This window comes from Phaethon aethereus (assembly GCF_964289735.1).
Source record: "Phaethon aethereus genome assembly, chromosome: 1".
Classification (NCBI taxonomy): domain Eukaryota; kingdom Metazoa; phylum Chordata; class Aves; order Phaethontiformes; family Phaethontidae; genus Phaethon; species Phaethon aethereus.
The window spans coordinates 203,246,362-203,267,626 of record NC_138575.1 but is presented as its reverse complement, the minus strand read 5'-3'; the positions used below and the strand labels follow the sequence as shown (position 1 = coordinate 203,267,626).

General features: G+C 37.9%; 1 protein-coding gene across 1 annotated transcript in view; it reads left to right on the top strand.

The window, feature by feature from the left end:
* The window catches only part of RNF17 (ring finger protein 17), a 46,929-nt gene extending 26,366 nt beyond the window's left edge, over nucleotides 1-20,563 (top strand). The window contains exons 16-28 of the mRNA XM_082014854.1: nucleotides 523-673; nucleotides 1,799-1,917; nucleotides 2,656-2,746; nucleotides 3,563-3,678; nucleotides 4,006-4,310; nucleotides 5,432-5,595; nucleotides 6,413-6,532; nucleotides 7,575-7,655; nucleotides 8,328-8,453; nucleotides 16,810-16,966; nucleotides 18,329-18,464; nucleotides 19,793-19,982; nucleotides 20,338-20,563. Of these exons, the coding sequence (XP_081870980.1) occupies nucleotides 523-673; nucleotides 1,799-1,917; nucleotides 2,656-2,746; nucleotides 3,563-3,678; nucleotides 4,006-4,310; nucleotides 5,432-5,595; nucleotides 6,413-6,532; nucleotides 7,575-7,655; nucleotides 8,328-8,453; nucleotides 16,810-16,966; nucleotides 18,329-18,464; nucleotides 19,793-19,982; nucleotides 20,338-20,436 (1,855 nt within the window). The 3' untranslated portion in view covers nucleotides 20,437-20,563. The remainder of the gene's footprint in view (nucleotides 1-522; nucleotides 674-1,798; nucleotides 1,918-2,655; nucleotides 2,747-3,562; nucleotides 3,679-4,005; nucleotides 4,311-5,431; nucleotides 5,596-6,412; nucleotides 6,533-7,574; nucleotides 7,656-8,327; nucleotides 8,454-16,809; nucleotides 16,967-18,328; nucleotides 18,465-19,792; nucleotides 19,983-20,337) is intronic.
* The last annotated feature ends 702 nt before the right edge of the window (nucleotides 20,564-21,265 follow it).

Sequence of the window (21,265 nt, the reverse complement as noted above, 5' to 3'; positions counted from 1 at the left end):
CTTCAATCAAGTTATTTCTTTCAGCATGATTCTAATATGCTGTTAGGAAAGCTTGAAGGCAATTTCTAGACATAGTGTATCAGCGTTCATTTTGTAACATTCAGGTAATAGTGCCTACTGTTTGAAGACGGTTAAATGGAAATGTCATTGCGTAGTGCAAATTTCTTATTTTCTGCCTCTTATTTCTCTTTTCTTTCATCTTTTTACCTTCTTGCATGTAGCTACGTAGAGTCCCATTGTATTAGTCATGACACTAAATGAGTACCACACTCTCAAGTTGTCGAGAGAAAACAGTACATTTTTCAAATAGTGCTATACAGAATGGTCAGGATCACTCAGATTAATTCCATTGTTTAAGAAAACATGATAGTTTTACAGAATTTTAATCTGATTGCCTGTGTTTTGAAGCTCCATTTCATGTATTTCGAACAGTTACTAAAACTAGTGGTGTGCCAGTTAACCAGTGACTGACTTAATAAGCCCTTCATTTTACCACTAGAAAAGTGTTTGTTTGAATATTAGTTTACAGGAGAAGATGACTGCCATCTACAAAGAATCCCAGCCACAGTCTGTGAAGTGGGAAAGTAGTATGCACTGTGCCGTTTATGTACGGGAATTGAAACAGTGGCAAAGAGGTCAAATAAGCAGGATTGTCTCTGAAACCAGTGCAGAGGTAAACCTCTCGTCCTAACAGGGTTCATACTTTTATTTCTGAAGTTTGTAAGCATTCACTGATTAAAATGCCAAATCTTTGCTTCTTACTTATGTGTTAATATTTTCTCATACAGCCTTTTGCTTTTGTTGAGAGTTTAAGTTACGTTGTACATTGCTGCAAGTAAGATTATTGTCTCATCAAAGCTCAGATGCCTTTAGCAAGGAACCTGCTCATTGAGGAAGGCTCATGAGGTTGACTTTGTGTATGCTTACACTACACTTTGCAGCATAGCACAGATTCCTAAGCTATAGCCTAACAGTTTAGCTTAGATTCCAGAAGCTGTGTGAACCTGAGGGTCACATTAGTTCAAACTTAATGATCCTTGCTGAAAGGTGGAGCCAGTTGAACTGAGTGCAGCACCACAGGAACACATGTAGTCATGCTGTGTCTTGAACCCTAAACTGACGGTGATGCACTGTGCCATGTAGATGTAACATTTTCCACAGTAACTTCTCATGCAGTGATGCTTTAAACATGTGTTTTGTTGCACTCATTTGAAAAGAAAAAAGAACATCGGAAAAGGCATTTTGTGAACAGGTAACTACTTACCTCAAAAGTAAAAGTGGCTTTTTAATCATACAGGTAATCCAGGACTGGATTACCACTGGTTCTCTCTGCCCTCGTCAGATTATGCTTGTTAGTAGGAAGCAGAAGTGGCACTTTATATACTTCTGGTTTGCATCATCTGCTTTCTAAGGCTTGGAGCCCTCAAACAGCTGTTTAACCATGTCAGAATAAAAAGCAAGGGGTGGAGGGGAGCTATTTCAGCGTTTCTAGGTTTACAAATTTAAATGCACCAACATAACTGAAGCATGGGAAAAGAAATGTTCTTATTCAAGTAACAGCCTCCTTAAAGCTGTTTAACCCCCTCTGAGCACATTTGTGTTCTGTCCTCTCCGTATGTTGTGGCAGTCATTTGTCTTATGTGATGGACTACTTCAGTGCAAAGGCCATTCGTTGCATCCTGGTAATGTTTGTTTGAATTTTGTTTACCTATTCAGGCATGCTTTGGATTATCATAGGTTACAGATAACACCAAGAGAGGGTTTTTTTCTCTTTCATTGTTTTTCTTGTCTGTAACAGGTAATACTTTATGATTCTGGAGCAGAAGAAACAGTGGATGTCAGCTGTCTAAGAAAACTTGAGGAAAATATGAAGATAATTAGGACATTAGCAGTAGAATGTTCTTTGGCAGATATAAGGTAGCCTTTCCCTTATACTGGGAAACTTAATAATGACATAACTTAATACTTTCCAGTGTTAGCACTGATTATCTGGTTTGCTTTTTGAATAAAGAAGAAATGGGATGGCAGCTGTGATATCTTTTATAAAGGGTTTTTTTCCTAAGGGTTATGCTACATACAAGTAAAGCAGAAACGATGCTCTAGAAAGAACATTTATAGGATGAATTATAAACTACTGGGCAGATGATAGAGGTTTTTGTTATTTCCTTGGATCAGAATTTGAGATTAATTAGACCTCATGAAAATGTACGGGAGGTCCCTCTTTTCTAGACTGTAGAGGAGAGAGAGAACTGGGGTATTCTCCCATGCATTTGTTTCTGTGCTGTCTAGACTGTGAAGAAAAAATAATCATGTTTGTAATACCCATTCCCTGAATGAATATAAAAAGCCCAATCTGCAGATGAAATACGGATTTTACTTTGTTCTGTTAAGAGAGGTGTCATACTTCCTGAACTCATGATCCTCCTCATTTTGAAGTTTTGGGGTTACATTTTTTAATTCTTCCTGCCATATAGATACAGAGATGAATAACTATTTCATTTTACTGTTGACTGTAATGGAGATTGTCTTTTTTCCCTGACAGTTCAGTCAGTTTCAAAAAAATCAAAATCTCAGGAAAGGGAAGTATTTGTGTTTAAGATCAGGAGGTGCCAACTTCTCTTGTACTACATGAGATTATAATTTGTTCTATGTTAGACCAACAGGTGGAAGCATGCAGTGGACAGCAACAGTGTGTGAATGTCTATCCTATTACCTAACCGGGGCACAAGTGAAAATAATCATACAGGTTTGTAATCAAAACCAGTAGTATTTGTAAAATTTCTGTGAAGTTGTCTGTTAATTTAATTTTTTTCTGAATATTTTCAGTCTTCAAAAAGTCCTGAGTGGAACTGGCTTAGACTGTTGTTTGCTGTAGGGAAGAAGATGCTTTTTCTTTTTTCTGCTTTCCTTTCCTTACTCACTGAGCAGTTTGGCTGCCCGGTGTGGAAAGAACAGTCTTCCATATATTTAGTTACTGAAGAGTAATATTTACATCTTTGGCATCACTGGATGTTGACAGCTTTCATGGACAGATGAGCAAGATGCTCATGTTCTTGAGAAGAATAAGTTCAGCAGCTGCTATATTAGTTTTCAAGCCTCAGAAACTGAAAGAATGAGTCTGATGCTGTATGAACATCATTAGTAATTGATTTATTCCACTTCGAAAAAAACCCAGAATTATTATGAGGGTTTGATTTGTCTAGTGTCTGTTGGCAGCTGCCAGTGAGATTTTACAGTGTGTCTGGAAATAAAAGCACTGATAAGCAAAGTTATTTATGAGTGGATTTAAAGCTCCTGCTGGTGGAAAACAAGTGTTTGGCAGTTCATTCTAATAAAATGGCTATGGGAAGAAGCAAGGGTTTTTTTAATGCCATGTTTAGAACTGTTGGTAAAATGATGGGTACTGTGACATGGATTAAATAAATATTGTGTCTTCTGATGTGGGCATCAGTTATACAATGATACCTGATTTACAGTCAGTACCAATAAAATGAAGAACATGCCTGTAGTTTAGACGAAATGCGTATTGTAATATGCTGTCCAGCTCTCTTATTTTTTCCAGGAAAGTGATGTGGCTTGTGCATTGCCTGTGAAAATTCTTTGCAAAGATGAAACAGGACAATTGATTGATATTTCAGAACATCTTATTAAAAAGGGCTTGGCTTTTAGAAACAGAAGGTTTGGATACTTTTCTTTTATATTCTTTCAGACTCATATTCACATTGTGATAAGCTAATAAGTAAAACAAAAATCTGGATTGTCCTTTACAGTAAATGTAGCAACAGAACTCCATCTTTAGTGAACTTACCTGAGTATAACATTATTAATTGTATCCATTGCACATTTCAGTTCTCTTAAGTTGGTAGATGAGATATTTGACAGCATTTTAACCAGCATTTGCCATCTTTGTGCGTTTGGTTTTTTTACTTCTGTTATTTTATTCTTTTGCACTTTTCAAGTTCTTTGTCAGTTAATATGTTGATACAATTTGATTGAATCTACTAGAACTGATAAAGCTGATGTGGCTTGCTCAGTCTCCAAGGAACATCTTAAAGTACATACAGAGCAAGAGAACACACAACTGGATGGTTGTAATTCAGAAACTGCATGTGCAAAAACCAGCGCTGCTCTGGAGGAAATCACTGTCTCAGAGAGTGAGCAAAAGTCATGCAAAACGTATAAGGCACTACTTCATTCAGGAATGGATGAAATATATAAATCCCCTGTTATACCTGAAGCAAAAATTTTTCAAGCTGTAGTAAGTTGCGTTGGACATGATGGAACTATTTATATAATACCAAAATCATTCGGTAAGATTACATAAAAAAAATACGTTCATGTCTATGAATCTGATAGCTTTGGTGTATCAGAATATACCAGATGGGAGTTCTAGTATACATGTTCTGTATCAGAACACAGTTCTGGAAGATTCCTGTTTGGGAGGATTGCTCTTGGAAGGTGATGAGGCCTTTGGCATAGGGGGTGAGGGGTGTGTGCCCATGCACCCCTTGGTCTGCAGTGGTGGGAAGAGGTCCCGCAGCTTCCTGGCAGAGGAAGGCCAAATCCCCAGGAGGTAGTGCCCTGTCCTTACACCCATCAAAGTCAGCTCTCCTGTCTTTCCACCCTCCCAGGAAATCAAAAAACCCCAAGTGCTTGGAGGGGCAGATTACTTGCTTCTCTTCTCTAGGCAGTATTGGGTCAAGCAGCAAGTGCTTTATTTTATAATGTTGAGCTTGCGATACATTTTAGTAATAATAATGAAGGTACAGTCCTAAAGATTCTCAGAAGGTAGCCTGGTTCTCAAATTTTTTTTCCTTCAGTGTGAGCTTAGTACCCAGTTTCCTTGGGCCCTTTATTTGTACTGTGACAGATTCTGTATCTCTTCATATTTCAGTTTGTGCTATTTGAAAGAGGAACTTTTTCAACTTTTTCATGCAGTATCAGTCTTCAGTACCCTGATAATATATTGTGCTTTAGAGAAATGTTTCCATATGAGAATTTTTTTTAACTTTACGAATGCATTTAACTATTAGATCATATCATAAAACTTTGAAATTCAAAATACAATAACCCCACTTGCCTAACTGTATTCTTCTTGCAGTTATTGCTGCTGTTGAGAGGGTCTTGTATTACTGCTGCCAAGGTGTCAGTTGCAAAATTTATAGACCCTTCTTTTCTTATATTTGAATGCAGAATTACTAATGGCTTCACAATTGGAAATGCAGTTTACTTTTTGTTTAAGTAGTAACTTGTTTACATACATATTGTTGAACATACATATTGTATCAGTGGTGGAGGACCTTTTTTTGAGGAGCGCATGTATTTTACTTTTACACGTCTTCATCTGAATCTGCTGGTTTTTAATGGTTGAAATAATTTGTGCTAATATGTTATAGACTATTTTGAATTTTATCCCACCTCTCCCTGCCAGAAATTGAACTAAACAAATTGATGACCGAAATACAAAGTAACTTCAAATGCCTTGGTCTTCTGGAGCCCTACTGCTGGAAAAAGGGAGAAGCTTGTGTTGTAAGAGGGTCAGATACCATGTGGTATCGAGGTAAAGTTGTAGAACTTGGTGGTAGTACTCTTCAGGTAAGTTTGACTATATGTCGTGTGTCTGTGCGTGAACATGTGCTCATGTATGTAAAAAAAAAAGGGGGAGGACAAATAATCTAATTCTGTAAAATAAATCTATGATCACACCTTTTTTCATTCAGCTCACCTGACTATTCAGATGCTCATTCTGCTTAAAAGTGTGATAACTGTCCTGATCTTTACATTTAATTTGAAGGTTAATTCTGTCTGCCCATTTCAGTTGTCACAGTATTTCCCATAGTTTTCCTAGTGATGGTAAATGTTCTTAAGTAAAAAGCTACCCTTGGTCACTTCTAAGTAACCCTTTTTACGTTTTTACTTCTTTTGTTGTTGTTATCGTATATGAAATGCTTTGAAAATATTTAGGTTTAACTTCCTCCTACCCTATCCCCACCCAAAATACAGTGGCTGTTGGTTTTGAATTCTTTCTGCTGTACAGATATAGAGCTACTTTTTCTAATTAGCGCTTAATCTTATCTAAACTCTTGAGTCTGCTCATGCTTTCTGAATGTAGGTTTGCAAGTCTGACACTATCCTAGTTCACAAATGTTTTATATCTTTCAATTTTAAACTGATGTAAATTATGACACAAAAGCTAGGATCTCTTGCAAGACAAGTTTAGAAACCGGACTTCTAATCTGCCATACGAGTTTTTTAATCCTTTCCTTCATTTCCACTTTGTCACATCACCTGCTTACCAGCAGACCGTTATTTTTTCCTCCATAAAAGCCAATGCTGTAAATGAACCCTTTCTCTTATTAAACTTGACTTTAAAAACAGGAATTATTTCAGGAAAGCTTTTCTTTTCATATAGGTACAGTACATAGACCATGGTTGTACAGAGAGGATTCCTCAGTGTCATCTGTATCCAACTACATTGTATACTGGTATTCCTCCATTTTGCATACCCTGTCAGCTCTACAAGACAGTACCAGTGAGTAATGGTACATTTGAAGATGTTTTAGTAGATAGTTACTCAAATCAATACACCGTTTAGTCATAGAAAGGTTGAGCCTAGTTGCTGGTATTTTTTCTTGCCTACAAGGATTCAGAGAATAGCTTACAAGGATCGTTTCAGCAAGGCAGACTTATGTCAGGAAATGACAGATTGCTTTATAAAGTGACCATGCTTCAAAAGCAGCTGTCACTGGAATTAAATCTTTGTGAGACAGGACACTGCAGTAGTTGGCAGGATGATACTCTGAAGTGGTAGTTCGTTTTGCAATAGCAGCAACAAAAAGTAAGGCCTGGATTTACAGAATGGCCAGAAAATTTTAAATCTTCAAGTCCTGCAAAAGCCTTTCTATCATTCTGCACTTAGCTCTGTAGGAAACAGTGTTAGCTAAAATAATACAAGGGAATGGTTTTAGGGGGTTTTGTTGGTAAGTAGTTGATACGTAAATAACATCTTCACATACCATCATATATTATTAAAATTTGAACAGTGCATTTAGTAAATATGAATTACTGAAATGACTAGCTTAGTTTTAAACTTACTTTTAAAACCTTTTTCTTGCAGGAAGCAGTTCAACTGATAGATTAAGAAAGACAGGCTTATAAATTATGGGTTGGGAGGCAAACATATTGCAGGGAATGAAATAAATATTTAAAGTATCCTGTGTTTTGTGCTGTCTGTTAAGTTATCTTCAAGTCTAATTCTGTGTCTTTGAGTTACGCTTCATGTAATTGTGCACACACCTTATTACATATAAAGATGAGACTTGGCAAGCAGCATCTCTTTCTAAGCCACTTCAAGATGTGACAATTGCTTGTCGGCTTTGTTACACACTAAGTTTTAGTGTATCAAATAGCAGATAATGTCTGAACTGTTGAAGACAAATCAAACTAATGATGTGTGTTTTCAAGTAAGGTTTTCAATAATAACACAGTAAGATGAAAAAATGTGCTTAAGAATAGTAAGAGTATTATTTGCCAGCATCTTAATGTGTAGGGTTTTCTTGCTTTTCACCAAATAGATTGGAAATTTTTGGCAGCAGGATGCAGTAGATTGCCTTCAAGAACTGCTTACAAATGAAGAGGTCGAAATACATGTTCAGGTAGCTTAATTTATTCATAGGTGTGGAATGATGCTTACTTTTTTGGTTTTTTTTTTTTTTTCTTTTAGCTTGCATTAAACATAACCGGTGAAGGAGTATAGCAGTTAATGTATTTCTTACACAAAACAAAATCCAAAGCTAAAGTTATTTCTTCTATGACTTTACATTTATTATAGTTTTCAGGTCTTAAATGTGTCCTTTAGAGGTATTAATAATTTTGTATTGTCATTCTGACAAGCAACCTACCTACCGACAGCAGAAATTCTTATAAATCCAATTTTAAGTGATTAAAGTCTGTCATAATTAAGTATGGACATGCTTAAATTAATACATTAATATTACAGGGAAACACATAATCTGTATAGTCTGAAAACCTGCTATTTCAGATAGCTTAATTTCTGATGATAAATGGTGAAAGAGAAGGATTTATTGTTGAGTGAGCAAACATGGGATATTTCAGTCCTAGACTGGGTAGTCAGTCTTGCCATTCCAGAGACAACTGTATTCACATTTGTGTCATAACTGATGTTAATAGCCATCCTTACTGGTTTTATATCTTTGGTGAATGAGTATGGTGCATGTAGGAATGACGGGTTTGAATTTCCTGGTCACGATTTCTAAATTCTCAGTCACTTTATTACTGTTATAATCTTATTTGTCCTGTGTAAGTAGGAGTTGCCAGATAACCCATGGGGCAAATTGTCCATCAGCGTGTATTTCGGTGGAATGTCGCTTTCTTCCTTCATGGCATACCAGAAGTACTGTGTTGCTGAAGATTGTCAGGACATACCAAAGCTGGTGAGATTTGTGTGTGTGTGTCTTTTGCTGTTGTTATTCTGACATTAAAAAGATTATTTATTTGCTTGTTGTGACCTTTGATGATTTGTTATTTCTTTTTATATTTCTGTACAATTTTGTGATGTAAGCAGCAGTAAGACCAAGTACTACTGCTCTGTAGCATAACAAGTGTAGATACGATGTGTTGCTAAGATTGTATGGAATAACAAATTGCCAAGGGTTTGTTCCTGGACTCCTTACTGAAAAGAGATTTTTGCATTTCTCTTTAAAGTCCAATTAGGTTTTGTGTTCCTCTAAAACTTAAAACGATAGGAATAGCATAATATTTTTATCGGTTGAAGGGATTAGTTAATCATAGAAATACATCCAAGGATGGAAATAATCAAAAGTAAATTTAATCGAGTATTTCAACATGAACCTAGTGATTTCTAAGCGAGTTACCTAGGTTCTTCATTCCAAGTGTCTGGGATGTTCATCTGGTGCTCTTTAGAGGAGGATTGAAATTTTCACCAAACTTCACTGTCATACAAGTAATTTCTCTGTATTTTTTTTCTTGAAATCTGAGGATGAGGTTTCTTTACTAAGGCTTTGTTGTTTAGTCTTTCTCTTTAACTCTGTTTAAGCCTGCCAGTGTATTTTTCTTTCCAACGTGAGTCTCTGCTTCAGAAAATAATCTTACAATACAGAGTATCCGGCTGTCACTGCTGACATAAGTCTTGGCATGTATACCAGTGGACTTGTGATGCAGTTACAGAAACCTCTTAGTGTGTATTAGAACTGAGTAACCATGGAAAACTTAATTGTAAATCAGTCTCTTGTTGCTTTTCCTAAAGTCGGCACATGACACACAATTTCCAGCACACTAAACATGGATCTTGGACTAAGATTGTACCCTTGACACAAAAATGAAATTTGGAAAACAAGAATAAAACACTGTAAGAAGGTTGTAAGCAAAAAGCATTCAGAAAACCTGGAATGCCTTCAGCAAGGAATATAGCATTAAGCAGATCCATGCCAGAAATAAGTGGTTCAGAACAATTCGTAAGAAAATGAATATTGGAGGTGTTCAGTTGTGGATCAGAAAAGGAGCCAGGAGTCCAGAGCTCGAGCTGGTTCCAGAAGCAGAACCTCTGGAATAGCAGAAGTAGAAAGCACGCATCTCTGAGAACATTGAAACGTAATTAGCTCTGGGTTTAGCTAATAAGCCATATTCACAAGCCAACTGATACACTGCATCAACTAAAGAACACAATTACTATAAAAATTATAGCCATTATATATTTTATTATTTTATAGTTTTTTAACTTTATTTCATTGCTTCAAATCTGTGTTTTCAGGTAAGTAATCTGATAAGGACTGTATTCTGTTCTATGAGTGTTCCAATTCTGTTAATAGTGGTAATAGACTGCTTATGCAGAGCCCATTACACCTGTGTCTTGCTGCAGAGTGTATTATTGTCTTTGAGATACACTTCTGTTGAACTGCACAGGTGAGTTTAGGAGCTGGTCTTTGTTACCATATGACAGTCTGAGCTTACTCATTAGCCAGAAAATTCCCTAGTAGGCAGTAGGATATTGGAGAGTACACCAGAACCCCAGGCATGGTGAGCTTACAGCAGTGAATTTCATTCTAGGTGTATGTGTACATGTGTATACACAAATGCACACCTGCATACTTATCTATGTATACAAGACCATTATACTGTGGTACTTTTTGATTTGGCTTTCTGGGAGATGCGGGGGGGGGTTCTTTGTTTTTGCTTGTTTCTCCACCACTGTGAGTCAGAATTGAGTAGCCAGGTGCTGCCTTGTGCTCATATATTCATGCATGGGGGACTATGACCTTGCTTCATTTGGCAGACAAGTTTTTAATCTCTTTGTTCTGAACCCAGGCTTAACTAACAATAATTTTTAGAATTATGTTTTCTACAGCAGTTGACTACAAACCATTTACAGCCATCTGAACCAAAATCAGTTCAAAAATTCTTATACAGACTATTTTTGTATTTAACTGCATTGCATATCAGCCCCTTTACGGTGAGGTACTTGAAGCCTGAAGGTTTTAAGCTCATAATCTGAGCAGACATTTAGCCAGACTGTTCCATCTTCATCTACCCCCTGGAAATGCCAGTGCTGTGTTTTTTGGAATAGTCTATTAGTTTAGGTCAGAGGAGAGATGCACTTCAAACTGCTGTTGTCATATCAGCCACATTCATTCAATTAGCACCTGCCTCTGAATGACAGCAGAGACAATGCTGAAAAGACTTCATGCAAAGCCAGTTTTGATGTTACTGACTTGTAGTCATCTGAACACTTTCAGCGTCACCAGGAGCTGTTCAGCCTACCAGCAATTCTAGAGAACGATCGGTGTCTTTTCAGGCAGACAGAAATCTTTAGGCAGAAGCAGCAGCATACAAAGGGCTAATTCCTCCTCTCATTCTGCATGGACTTCCATGATAGATGAAAGCAGATACTGCAGTTGATGTTGCTGGACTTCCATGATAGATGAAAGCAGATACTGCAGTTGATGTTGCACTACTGCACGCATCATTACAAATTCTAGCAGTGACTGCTATGTGGTTTGGCACTTCAGCTTGCAGGAAGGTTTACTCTGTCTCTATTCCCCGCTTTTAAACAGGCAGTTAATTTCCTCTAAAAACAATGATCTGTATGACTAAAAGACCTGCTGGGTACCCTAAGGTGCTGTTTCCCTGTTAGGAATATAACAGGACAATCCTGGATGAAGGGCAGGAGTGTCACATGACTGTGGACGGAAGTTAAAGGCCAGCTGTGTGAGTCATAAGTCCCACCATCTCTGACACCAAGAAGACCTGTTCTGTCATCGATGTTTGCAACAATACTAGTGGAAAAGCATTCTGCAAACATCTAGATAGAAAGCCCTTTCTGCTTTCCTTTTGTCAGTATGAGGGTAAAGTCTAAGATACCCCGTTTGATACAGAATCTGAGACTTGCCAGACTATCACTTTGGTCTTTATCATCCTAAAGATGTTTTAATTGCCTCACACTACTGGGTGGGCTCATGTAGGCTGTTCGTACACAAAGCCTCGCATGTGGTAGAGAAGGAAGTACAACATAACACACTGCACTGCAGCCTGCTAATTACTTAGTTTGGGTTAAATTCTTCATGCTGAAAAGGACTCTTGAGTTGCCTTATTAAGTATAAAGTATGTGATCTGTAAATTATTAAAAATACATAATTTCTGCTATGCCTTTACAAATGTAATAAGGAATGTAAGCCATTTCTAGAGTTTTAAAGAATAGACACAAAGGAAGAAAGGCAGAAAGGATGGGGGACAACTGTTTGAAATAGGTAACGCCTGAAGATGTCATGGTAGAACATCTTTTTAGTGTGTCTTTTAGACTGTCCATGCCTAAGTGTGGTAGATCTAGCAGTAACCATTCTACTGACAATTAGAAAAGACTATTAATGTTAACAACAAAAACGCAAATGCGTTTTTTCTTTGAAAGACAGGCACAGGAGCTGACTAAGATACCCAGCTGAGCTACGTGCCGTGCTCCGTTGGGAATGAGCTGGAATTTATGTTGAATCTTTAGACCCAGGTGTAGTCAGGTGGTCTGTCACAGTGTTCCTGATTGTTTTGCACAAATCTGGCATTTAGTTTGCATGTATCTATGATATAGTCAGACATCTTTTCTTTACTAGTATTTATCAAGATAGCTGGGTTTTTTTATAATCTTAGGAGTACATACTTTCAATGCAAAAGTGTTTTTTTTCCCCAGTTAAGTCTGAGGAATGTAACCAATTTTTTGTGCTGTATCCTATGTCAGATCATGGAGGGGGATGAAAGGGTCAGAATTTATTGTTTTATTTTGCAGTTATATATATCTGGTTTTCTCTTTGTTCCGTTTTTATCACTTTATATCAGTTCACTTTTTATCAGTTTTCTGTTTGTTCTGGGCATAATGAAAACCATTCATCAGATAGATGTGTAAAAATAGAATGTAGTTTAGACAAATTGTACCTTTTGTTATGTATCATATTATGTACAAGAAAGAATAGGAGCTGTATTCATGACCTATATTCCAGCCGAGCTATAAATCCTTGTAAGGGCATAATTTAATGCACGAAGGTTTATTTTGTCATGAACCAAATGAGTCAATGGCATCTAGAACTCAAACTGTAAAATACGTGGTGCTAGTAGAAGACACACTGGAGCATGCTATGCTAGTGAGACAGTAGGTATCGGTACTTTGCAAAACCTGTTCTCTGCAAAATCTGTTATCTCTTTGAAAGAATAATAATTCTGGTGACTAAGGAGTTAAATTATCCTTTGCCTTTCTCTTAAGGGATAACTTGCTCTGGCAAACATTGAGCATGGCACTCAGGTTAATCTGTGCCAATTGGTGCTATTTTAGTTTTTCTGTCTATTTTCTGTCTTTAAAGGGAGTTCCATATTTAATGCATTTTTTAATTAACAACAATCAAGTTAGCAAGGCAGCATGTTAGGACCATTTCAAATATATGTTCTTTGTATTTTAAAAGTGATAATTAACTAGTTCTCTTCTGTTATCTTTTAGCTAAAGCTTTTTTAAAAACCTAATAAGTATTGAAAGGAAATGTTCGTGAATATTTTTTTCATCAAGGACACACTCTCTACATTATTAAATAACTCCTTTGAATCAGAAATCATGCAAAAACTAGTTTGCATTTTGTTAGTAAGTATGATGCTTGACTAAAGCCTGTCTTGGTCTAGGAACTACTTGAAGGAGATGTTCCTGTCTTGCCTTCATACACATTGCCACTGCTACCTACTCCAGGAGCTATCTTTCCTGTCAGAGTTACCCATTTGGTGTCCCCTACTGAGGTATGTTTTGTAAATGTCTCCTATATGTTGCAGACAGGAAATGTTGCAGTCCCATCTTGCTGGTGAAAAGGAAACCATGGCTAACAATTTTAGATAATGTAAAAAAGTATTAGTAAGGTTGCAAAATGCTACTGAGCTATTGATACAGATAGATCAAAGAAAGTATACCCTCCCCCCTGCCCCGATGAGCAAGAGTGGCAAACTGATAACAGCAGATGAGCAGAAGGCTGAGGTACTCAATGACTTCTTTGCTTCAGTCTTCACTGGCAGTCTTTCCTCCCCCACCTCTCAAGTGGATGGACTACAAGACAGGGACTGAAGGAGCAAAGTCCCTCCCACTGTAAGAGGAGATCAGGTTCAAGGCCACCTAAGGAACCTTGAACATGCACAAGTCTATGGCACCTGATGAGATGCATCCCAGAGTCCTGAGGGAATTGGCTGATGCCATATCCAAGACACTGTCCACAATATTTGAAAAGTCCTGGCAGTCAGGTGAAGGCCCTGGAGACTGGGAAAAGGGAAACACTGCACCCGTTTTTCAAAAGGGTCAAAAGGAGGACCTTGGGAACTGCCTCACCTCTGTGCCTGGGAAGATCATGGAGCAGATCCTCCTAGAAGCCATGCTAAGGCACATGGCGCTCCATGTGCCAGGGAGGTGATTCGAGACAGCCAGCATGGCTTCACCAAGGGCAAGTCCTGCCTGACCAACCTAGTGGCCTTCTAGGATGGAGCAACCACATCAGTGGAAAAGGGAAGAGCTATGGATGTTGTCTCTCTGGACTTCTGTCACAGTCCCCCACAACATCCTTTTCTCTAAATTGGAGAGATACCGATTTCATGGGTGGACTGTTGGATGGATGGTTGCATGCAGAGGGTAGTGGTCAACAGCTCAATGTCCAGATGGAGATCGGTGACAAGTGGTGTCCCTCAAGGGTCCATCTTGGGACCAGTACTCTTTAATATCTTCACCAATGACACAGTGGGATTGAGGGCACCCTCAGCAAGTTTGCAGATGACACCAAGCTGAGTGGTGCGGTTGATATGCCCGAGGGACGGGATACCATCCAGAGAGACCTGGACAAGCTCGAGGAATGGGCCTGTGTGAACCCCACAAGGTTCAACAAGGCCAAGGGCAGGGTCCTGCACCTGGGTCAGGACAACCCCTGGTCTCAGTACAGTCTGGGGGATGAAGGGATTGAGAGCAGCCCTGCTGAGAAGGACTTGGGAGTACTGGTGGATGAAAAGCTGGACGTGAGCTCTCAGTGTACACTTGCAGCCCAAGAAGGCCAGCCATATCCTGGGCTGCATCCAAAGAAGTATGGCCAGTAGGTTGAGGGAGGTGATTCTCCTCTCTGCTCTGCTCTGCTCTGGTGACACCTGGCCTGGAGTCCTGTGTCCAGCTCTGGAGCCCTCAGCACCGGAAAGACAGGGAGCTGTGCAGCAGGGCCACAAAAACGCTCAGAGGGGTGGAGCAACTCTCCTCTGAGGACAGACTGAGAGAGTTGGGGTGGTTCAGCCTGGAGAAGAGAAGGCTCCAGGGAGACCTTACTGCAGCTTTCCAGTCCTTAAAGGGAGTTCTTAGAAAAATGGGGACAAACTTTTTAGCAGGGCCTTTTGAAACAGGACAAGGGGTAATGGTTTTAAACAAAAGGCGGTAGATTTAGGCTAGGTATAAGGAAGACATTTTTCACACTGAGGGTGGGGAACCACTGGCACAGGTTGCCCAGAGAGGTGGTAGGTGCCCCTTCCCTGGAAACATTCCAGGTCAGGTTGGACGGGGCTCTGAGCAACCTGCTCTAGTTGAAGATGTCCCTGCACACTGCAGGGGTTTTGGACTAGATGACCTTTGAAGGTCCCTTCCAAACCAAACTATTCTATGATGGTATAAGTTGTGCAGTGCAACTATCTGAATGAACTCTTTACTTGAAATATTCTCTTGGGTGGGGGCAGAGAAAGAAATACTGACCATTTCCCTAAAAAAATTAATTTTTACCATTACAATACTGCAGTCAGGTGCTTACCTTGTATAGTGGGAAAATAGGCCATTGGGTTTTAACTTGGCAGAAAATAATGATTTACCTCTTCTTTAGTCTCCAAAAATTAAATTACTGGAACATTTTACAGTAATGTGAACATTTTCTAGCTTGTTACAGGTGTATTTTACTGCCTTTGGTCGATAGTTGGTCATTGATTTCTGTGTAAATCCACACAGCTTCCGTCTGATAGTCTCCCAGGCAAAAGGTGGAACGTAATGTTCATAGATCAAATAAAAGATTCCTATGTGGACTTTAAATAATGATGAAATAGGAGAACAGGAAGCAGTGAGAAGCTGATCATGTCACAAAATCTAACATCTTCTGAGTGGATTAATTTATACTGAAGTGCTTTTGGTCATTGTTTCAGTAATTCTGTAAACCAAGTAACAGTTTTTGTAGTACTGAAGTGACTGCTTTAAGTTCAGCATCATGTTCTAATATAAATTCATCCCACTAATTCACTTGAGTGTACACGTCTTCAAAAAAAAAAAGATCTATAGTGTACATATACATCTGTTTTGACTAAATACAAGATGGAAGTGTTGGGTATCTTAGAAAAGGGCTTTTCTTAAATTGTGTATTCTGCTTCCTCTCTTACAGGAGAAACATTATAATGAATGTTTTTTGGTTCATTTTGTGCAAATGATTTGAAGTCTTGCTTTTGAACATGGTAAATAATTCTAAACACTAGATCCTACTCTCTACTCCTATAGATTTAAGTAGCAGATGCATGATGAAGTGGTAACTTGATTGTATTTCATAAAAATTGGAAAATTAAAATTAATTTTCTTCCTGGCTAGGGAATTATAATACTGAGTTTAGAAAAAATAATAACCTAATAATTATTTTGTTTGGACTACCAGTAAAATACTGTTATGTTCTGAGATGGCTCTGTTGTTTTTTTTTTTTAAGAAAAGAAGACATTTCTGTAAGATGCTGTTTTATAGATTTTAATTCACCTGTGCATGTTGTTTAAACTTTCATTTCCTTGACCTACAGCATTATATCAATGATCCAGTTATAAATTAGTGAATGGATAATATGCAAATAGTCTTTGCATAGCAAACAAAACACTGTTTCAAAAGTTCTTCTTGCATTAACTTTAAAATTAATCTTTGGTTTGATATTACAAAATTAGATTATTTACCAAGTAGCAGGAGGGAGGACTCCTAGTAAGACGCAGCTGTGAAATCTTATATTGATATATTCTCAAGTATGTGTGTTCCTTTCATTCTTACTTTTTAACATTGAAATGTGGTGTTAATAAATCATGACTCTCTTCTGCTTTTGGAAAAAAAATTTGTAATTATGAAGTCATTCATAAATTGAGGAAAGAAGAAAGGGGAGCAAGGATGTGCTGAACCTTTCAAAGATGGGAACAAGTAATCTAATAATAATTCTTGCTCAATGATGGAATTTGAAGGTTCTAAGTTGTCTGCAAAAATTGTAATATGAGAGCCTTTTCTTTGAGTAGGTATATATTTGCCTTGATCCTTCTAAGAACCTTACGAAGCAGTGTACCACAGAGGGAGATGTCAACTGTGACTCCGAGTTGGAGAGCCTGGATGAAGCCCTGAAATGGTGCAATAAAAGTGTGGAGTCTTTTCCTCTTCTAACACACTTCCAAACAGGTAGTTTGTTTATTTTCTTTTTGTTTAATATGGATGTACAAAAAGCCTGAAATTATTTCTGAAGAATAGGAATAATTATATTTCTATGTATCTTTAAATAAAAATTTTGGAGAGTAAGGAGTAACATTACACTATAATCATATGGTACACTCTAATCAGGAGTGTAAAAAAAGGAGGCTGAGAGGAGACCTTACCACTTTCTACAGCTACCTGAAAGGAGGTTGTAGCAAGGTGAGAGGTCTCTTCTCCCAAGTAACAAGTGATAGGACAAGAGGAAACAGCCTCAAGTTGAGCCAGAGGAGGTTTAGACTGGGTATTAGGAAACATTTCTTCACCGAAAGCGTTGTCAAGCATTGGAACAGGCTGCCCAGGGAAGTGGTTGAGTCACCATCTCTGGAGGTGTTTAAAAAACGTGCAGATGTGGTGCTTAGGGATATGATTTAGTGATCGACTTGTCAGCATTAGGTTTATGGTTGGACTTGATGACCTTAAAGGTCTTTTCCAACCTAAATAATTCTTCTGGTCTATAATCACATGGTTTTAGTTTTCATGAAATTGAGACTTCTGTGTCATTCTGCTCCACTGGAAAATGATGGAAAAAACCTCTGACTTCTGATGCCTGTTGAAGTTGATGAACTGAGTTTAGATTGCATATAGCAAAAATAAAACTTCTCCCTTAAGGTGACTGTCACTGAAGCTGTAACTGTGAAAATCTTGCTATTAAATATTCAAAAGACACAAGTTATGTACAGAAAATCATGTTACCAAGAGTTAGAAATTATGTAAACCCTAGAGAATATCACTTCACTTTAATTCTGGATTTTTCCATTTAGGCAAAAGATGGGCAATAATTCTCTTGTCCACAGCTGTTGGGCCTAAAATAACAAAGTATGTGGGCCTAGAACTTTGTGAAGAAACCAGTTATTGCTAGTACTTAAGTTCGGTAAACTAGTAAAATTATGGTTGAGATTTTAGACAGCGTCTGCCTTGTGTCCTCCAGCCTATTGTCTGTTCACTTACAGATAGGTATCTTTACTAACTGAAATGTGCAAATGAGTCGAAGTTGAAAAATTTAAACATTAAACAGTTTGGATCACTTTCTTTACAACGCAATTTTCTGTTAATTCTCATCATTGCCATGTGAGGTAAAGAACATATACTTAAATTACATACTAATGACTGAATTGGAGTGTAGAGAGAATTGGGGAATGCATAGAAGAAAATAGTAGCATGAATTAGAGGAGGAAGAAAAACCTTAATCTCAAGTCACAAAGTAAAATGAATTTTCAAGTTCAGTTAGTTTGTACTGCACTGTGAGTATATTTTTGCAGTGTTTTGTTACTGTTTGTTTTCTTTTTACAGAAATGCCTTGCCTTGTAGAATACCAGGATGGTTTATGGTATAGAGCAAAGCTCCTCTCTGTTGAAGCATTTGACCCTGTTAAGATCTTGGTTCAGTTTGTTGACTATGGTAGTTTTCTAGTTGTCCCAACAAGCAGGTAAATACATAAGATAAAAATGCATATAAGATGTCTCTGTGTGTATGTATACACTTAAATTATAAAATATATACTTATAAGTGTATGTATTTTTACATTTATTATTTATTTTTAGTGCAACTATATATATTATTTATAATTCTTCAGCATTACATTTCAGCTGGAGAGAAGGTTCGTTGGCTGATTAAATAATTTCTGTTGGCAGGGTATGGGGTTGTGCACCTGCTTCTCTTTCTTAGGTTGCTTCGAGAAGCCCATTGTTATTATATCATCAGATTTCTCCATCATCTTCAGGTTACTTAACCTGTGAAGTAGGCTTAGGCTTATAATCTGCTTTTGCACCCAAGAAGCTTATACAAAATAGGGACCAAGCCCTCCAGGTGTACAAACAAATCCTCTGATCCTGTGCGACTGCAGTCGGCACAGAAGACAGCTGGGGAATAAGATGAGGGAGTGTCTGAGCGGGACACACCCCGCTCTGCTTGTGAGGAAAACCGAAGTTCAAATCCCTGTTCTGCGTGGTGCTGAGCCACTTTAGGAACTGCTCCTGTGCTGATACACAGATGTCAGCTAAATGTCTCAAACACCCCAGGCTTTTAGGGTCCCCTAAGCTTGTCTGAATTTTCTTTCTTGAACCACTTTCACTTTATATATATACTGCTTATTCATATCGACTTGCTCTTGAGCTCATTGGGGAATCTACAGGTCCTTGCTGAAGATGAGGTAAAAATGAGTATTTTAAGAGATTTCCTGCTTTACAGACTATTAGGGTCATGGGAAAAAGCATGTGTTTTATTTCAGGGTTGCGCTTCCTGCTCTGCTTCCCATGGGATAGAAAGATAGAAGAATGGGGAGATGATAATACAAAACTAAGGTACCTGTTTCCAGTAGTGTGTCTGTCTAGAGCCCATCCAGTTGTGAAGCACTTTGGAACACAAAGGTCTATGTCATTTTCCAGACACGTCAGATTTGGAGCCTGCATTGTGATGACTTGTGCTTGCATTCCTGTGCTCAGATCTGTATTAGGCACTTGAGACTCTTCCCCAAACATTGTAACGGGGAGTCTGTGTGCCTGGCAGGCTGAGAGGGCTGTGTGATACTGGCCTGCTTCCTGATAGTTACTGTACTGAAGTCCTTCAGAGGGCCTCGCCCTACCTGATGAATTGTTTGGTCTGACACTGGCGTGTTATTGTAGAGCAGGGACTCTGATCGCAGTTTCCATACTGCAAATTTATGGCGTGAACCATTAAGGTATCCTTATGTCCATGCTGATAGTTTAGCTTGATAGGTGGATTGTTGCAGGCAAACATTTTTCATTTTTGTTTTAGATTGCGTCACATACCTTATAATCTGCTGAAGTATCCTGTTAAGGCAGTACGAGCTCTGTTGGCTGGATTTAAACCTGCTTCATATGACAAAAACATGAAAAGAATTCCGTATTCCCCAGAATGGAGTGTGGAAGCATTGTGGGCTATGATGGAGTGTGTGGAAGGAAAACAGCTCTCTGCTTCCATACTTGTGAGAAACACTTTCTTTTTTCTTCTAGATCTTGATCAGGCTAAAGTTCTTACTAGCACTCTTGATTATAATTTCTGAGTATTTGTTTTACTGTGAACCCTCATAATTTAAAATCATTTACCATGAAGGAATGCTGATGAAGAGAGGACATCATGTGGCACTCTTAATCCTGCAATTGAAAAGTTTCTGAGCGTTCCTGTTATTTTAAAACAAGTTTTCTTTACTTAGAAATATTATTTCTATATTCACATTTCCATTTAGGCAGCAAGTATAGCCAGTAAAATAACTTGCACTGTTAGTTATCTTGAGATTTAAATCTGTTACTGTCAAAACTTTGTAAACTTCTGGTTTTCAGGCTCTTTCACCAGAGGTCACCATTTCTTTGTATGAAGATGACCAAAACCTAGTTCATATGAAACTGATAGAAATGGGACTCGCAGATTTGGATGAGTGACATGTAAGTACAGTGAATGTGAACTACAAACTCATACTGTTATGAAGGTATGATTTCAAAAGTTTTAAGCAAAGTCTAAACTGTCAGTAATGCTGACAACTAGAGTTTGTTTGGTTTTTTTTAATCTCTTCTGTCCACACGCTCTTTTAATAAAATAAAAAGCTGTTAAAAAATTTTATTTCCTTATGTACACATTACTGAAGCCCACTATAGCTTTAAGAAGCAACACGTACTAAACCAAAGCACACTAAGGCAAGGTAACTGCCAGATGTGTGGCAATGTATTCTGCCCAGACAATCAAAATTAATTGTTTTTCTTCATTTTCAGCATTTGATCTCAATTTCCAGTGCCAGTGGTTCTCAGATCCGTGATAACATATGGATGTCCATACATGTAGTCAAACATGGAATATTTTAAATGAAAAGCTTTACAATGTGTTGTCTACAGAGAATACCGGAGTCATGGATTTTCAAATTTCTTTGCCAATTCTATGTTAAGTAGTCCTTTTCCCTCAAATTTAATAAGCACTCTTCTAATTGATGTTTATAGATAATGTTGTTCCCAATGCTTTTGAATCTTGTAGTGAAACTATATATTCACATCTCAATCTCTTGACCTTAGAGCCTTAAGTGTTCTTCTGTGATATCCTTTCCATAAAAGTCAATGGAATGAGCGTATAGTAGTAAAGAAATAGATAAAAAGCTGATGCTGGGCACATTTGTTCTAGTATCTTCTAGAAGATGTTCTAAGAAGACTTAGAGGGAAGATGATAGTTTTATTATTGTGCTGTAACTCTTGTTTGTTTCAGGCATACTTGGTGACAGACGTC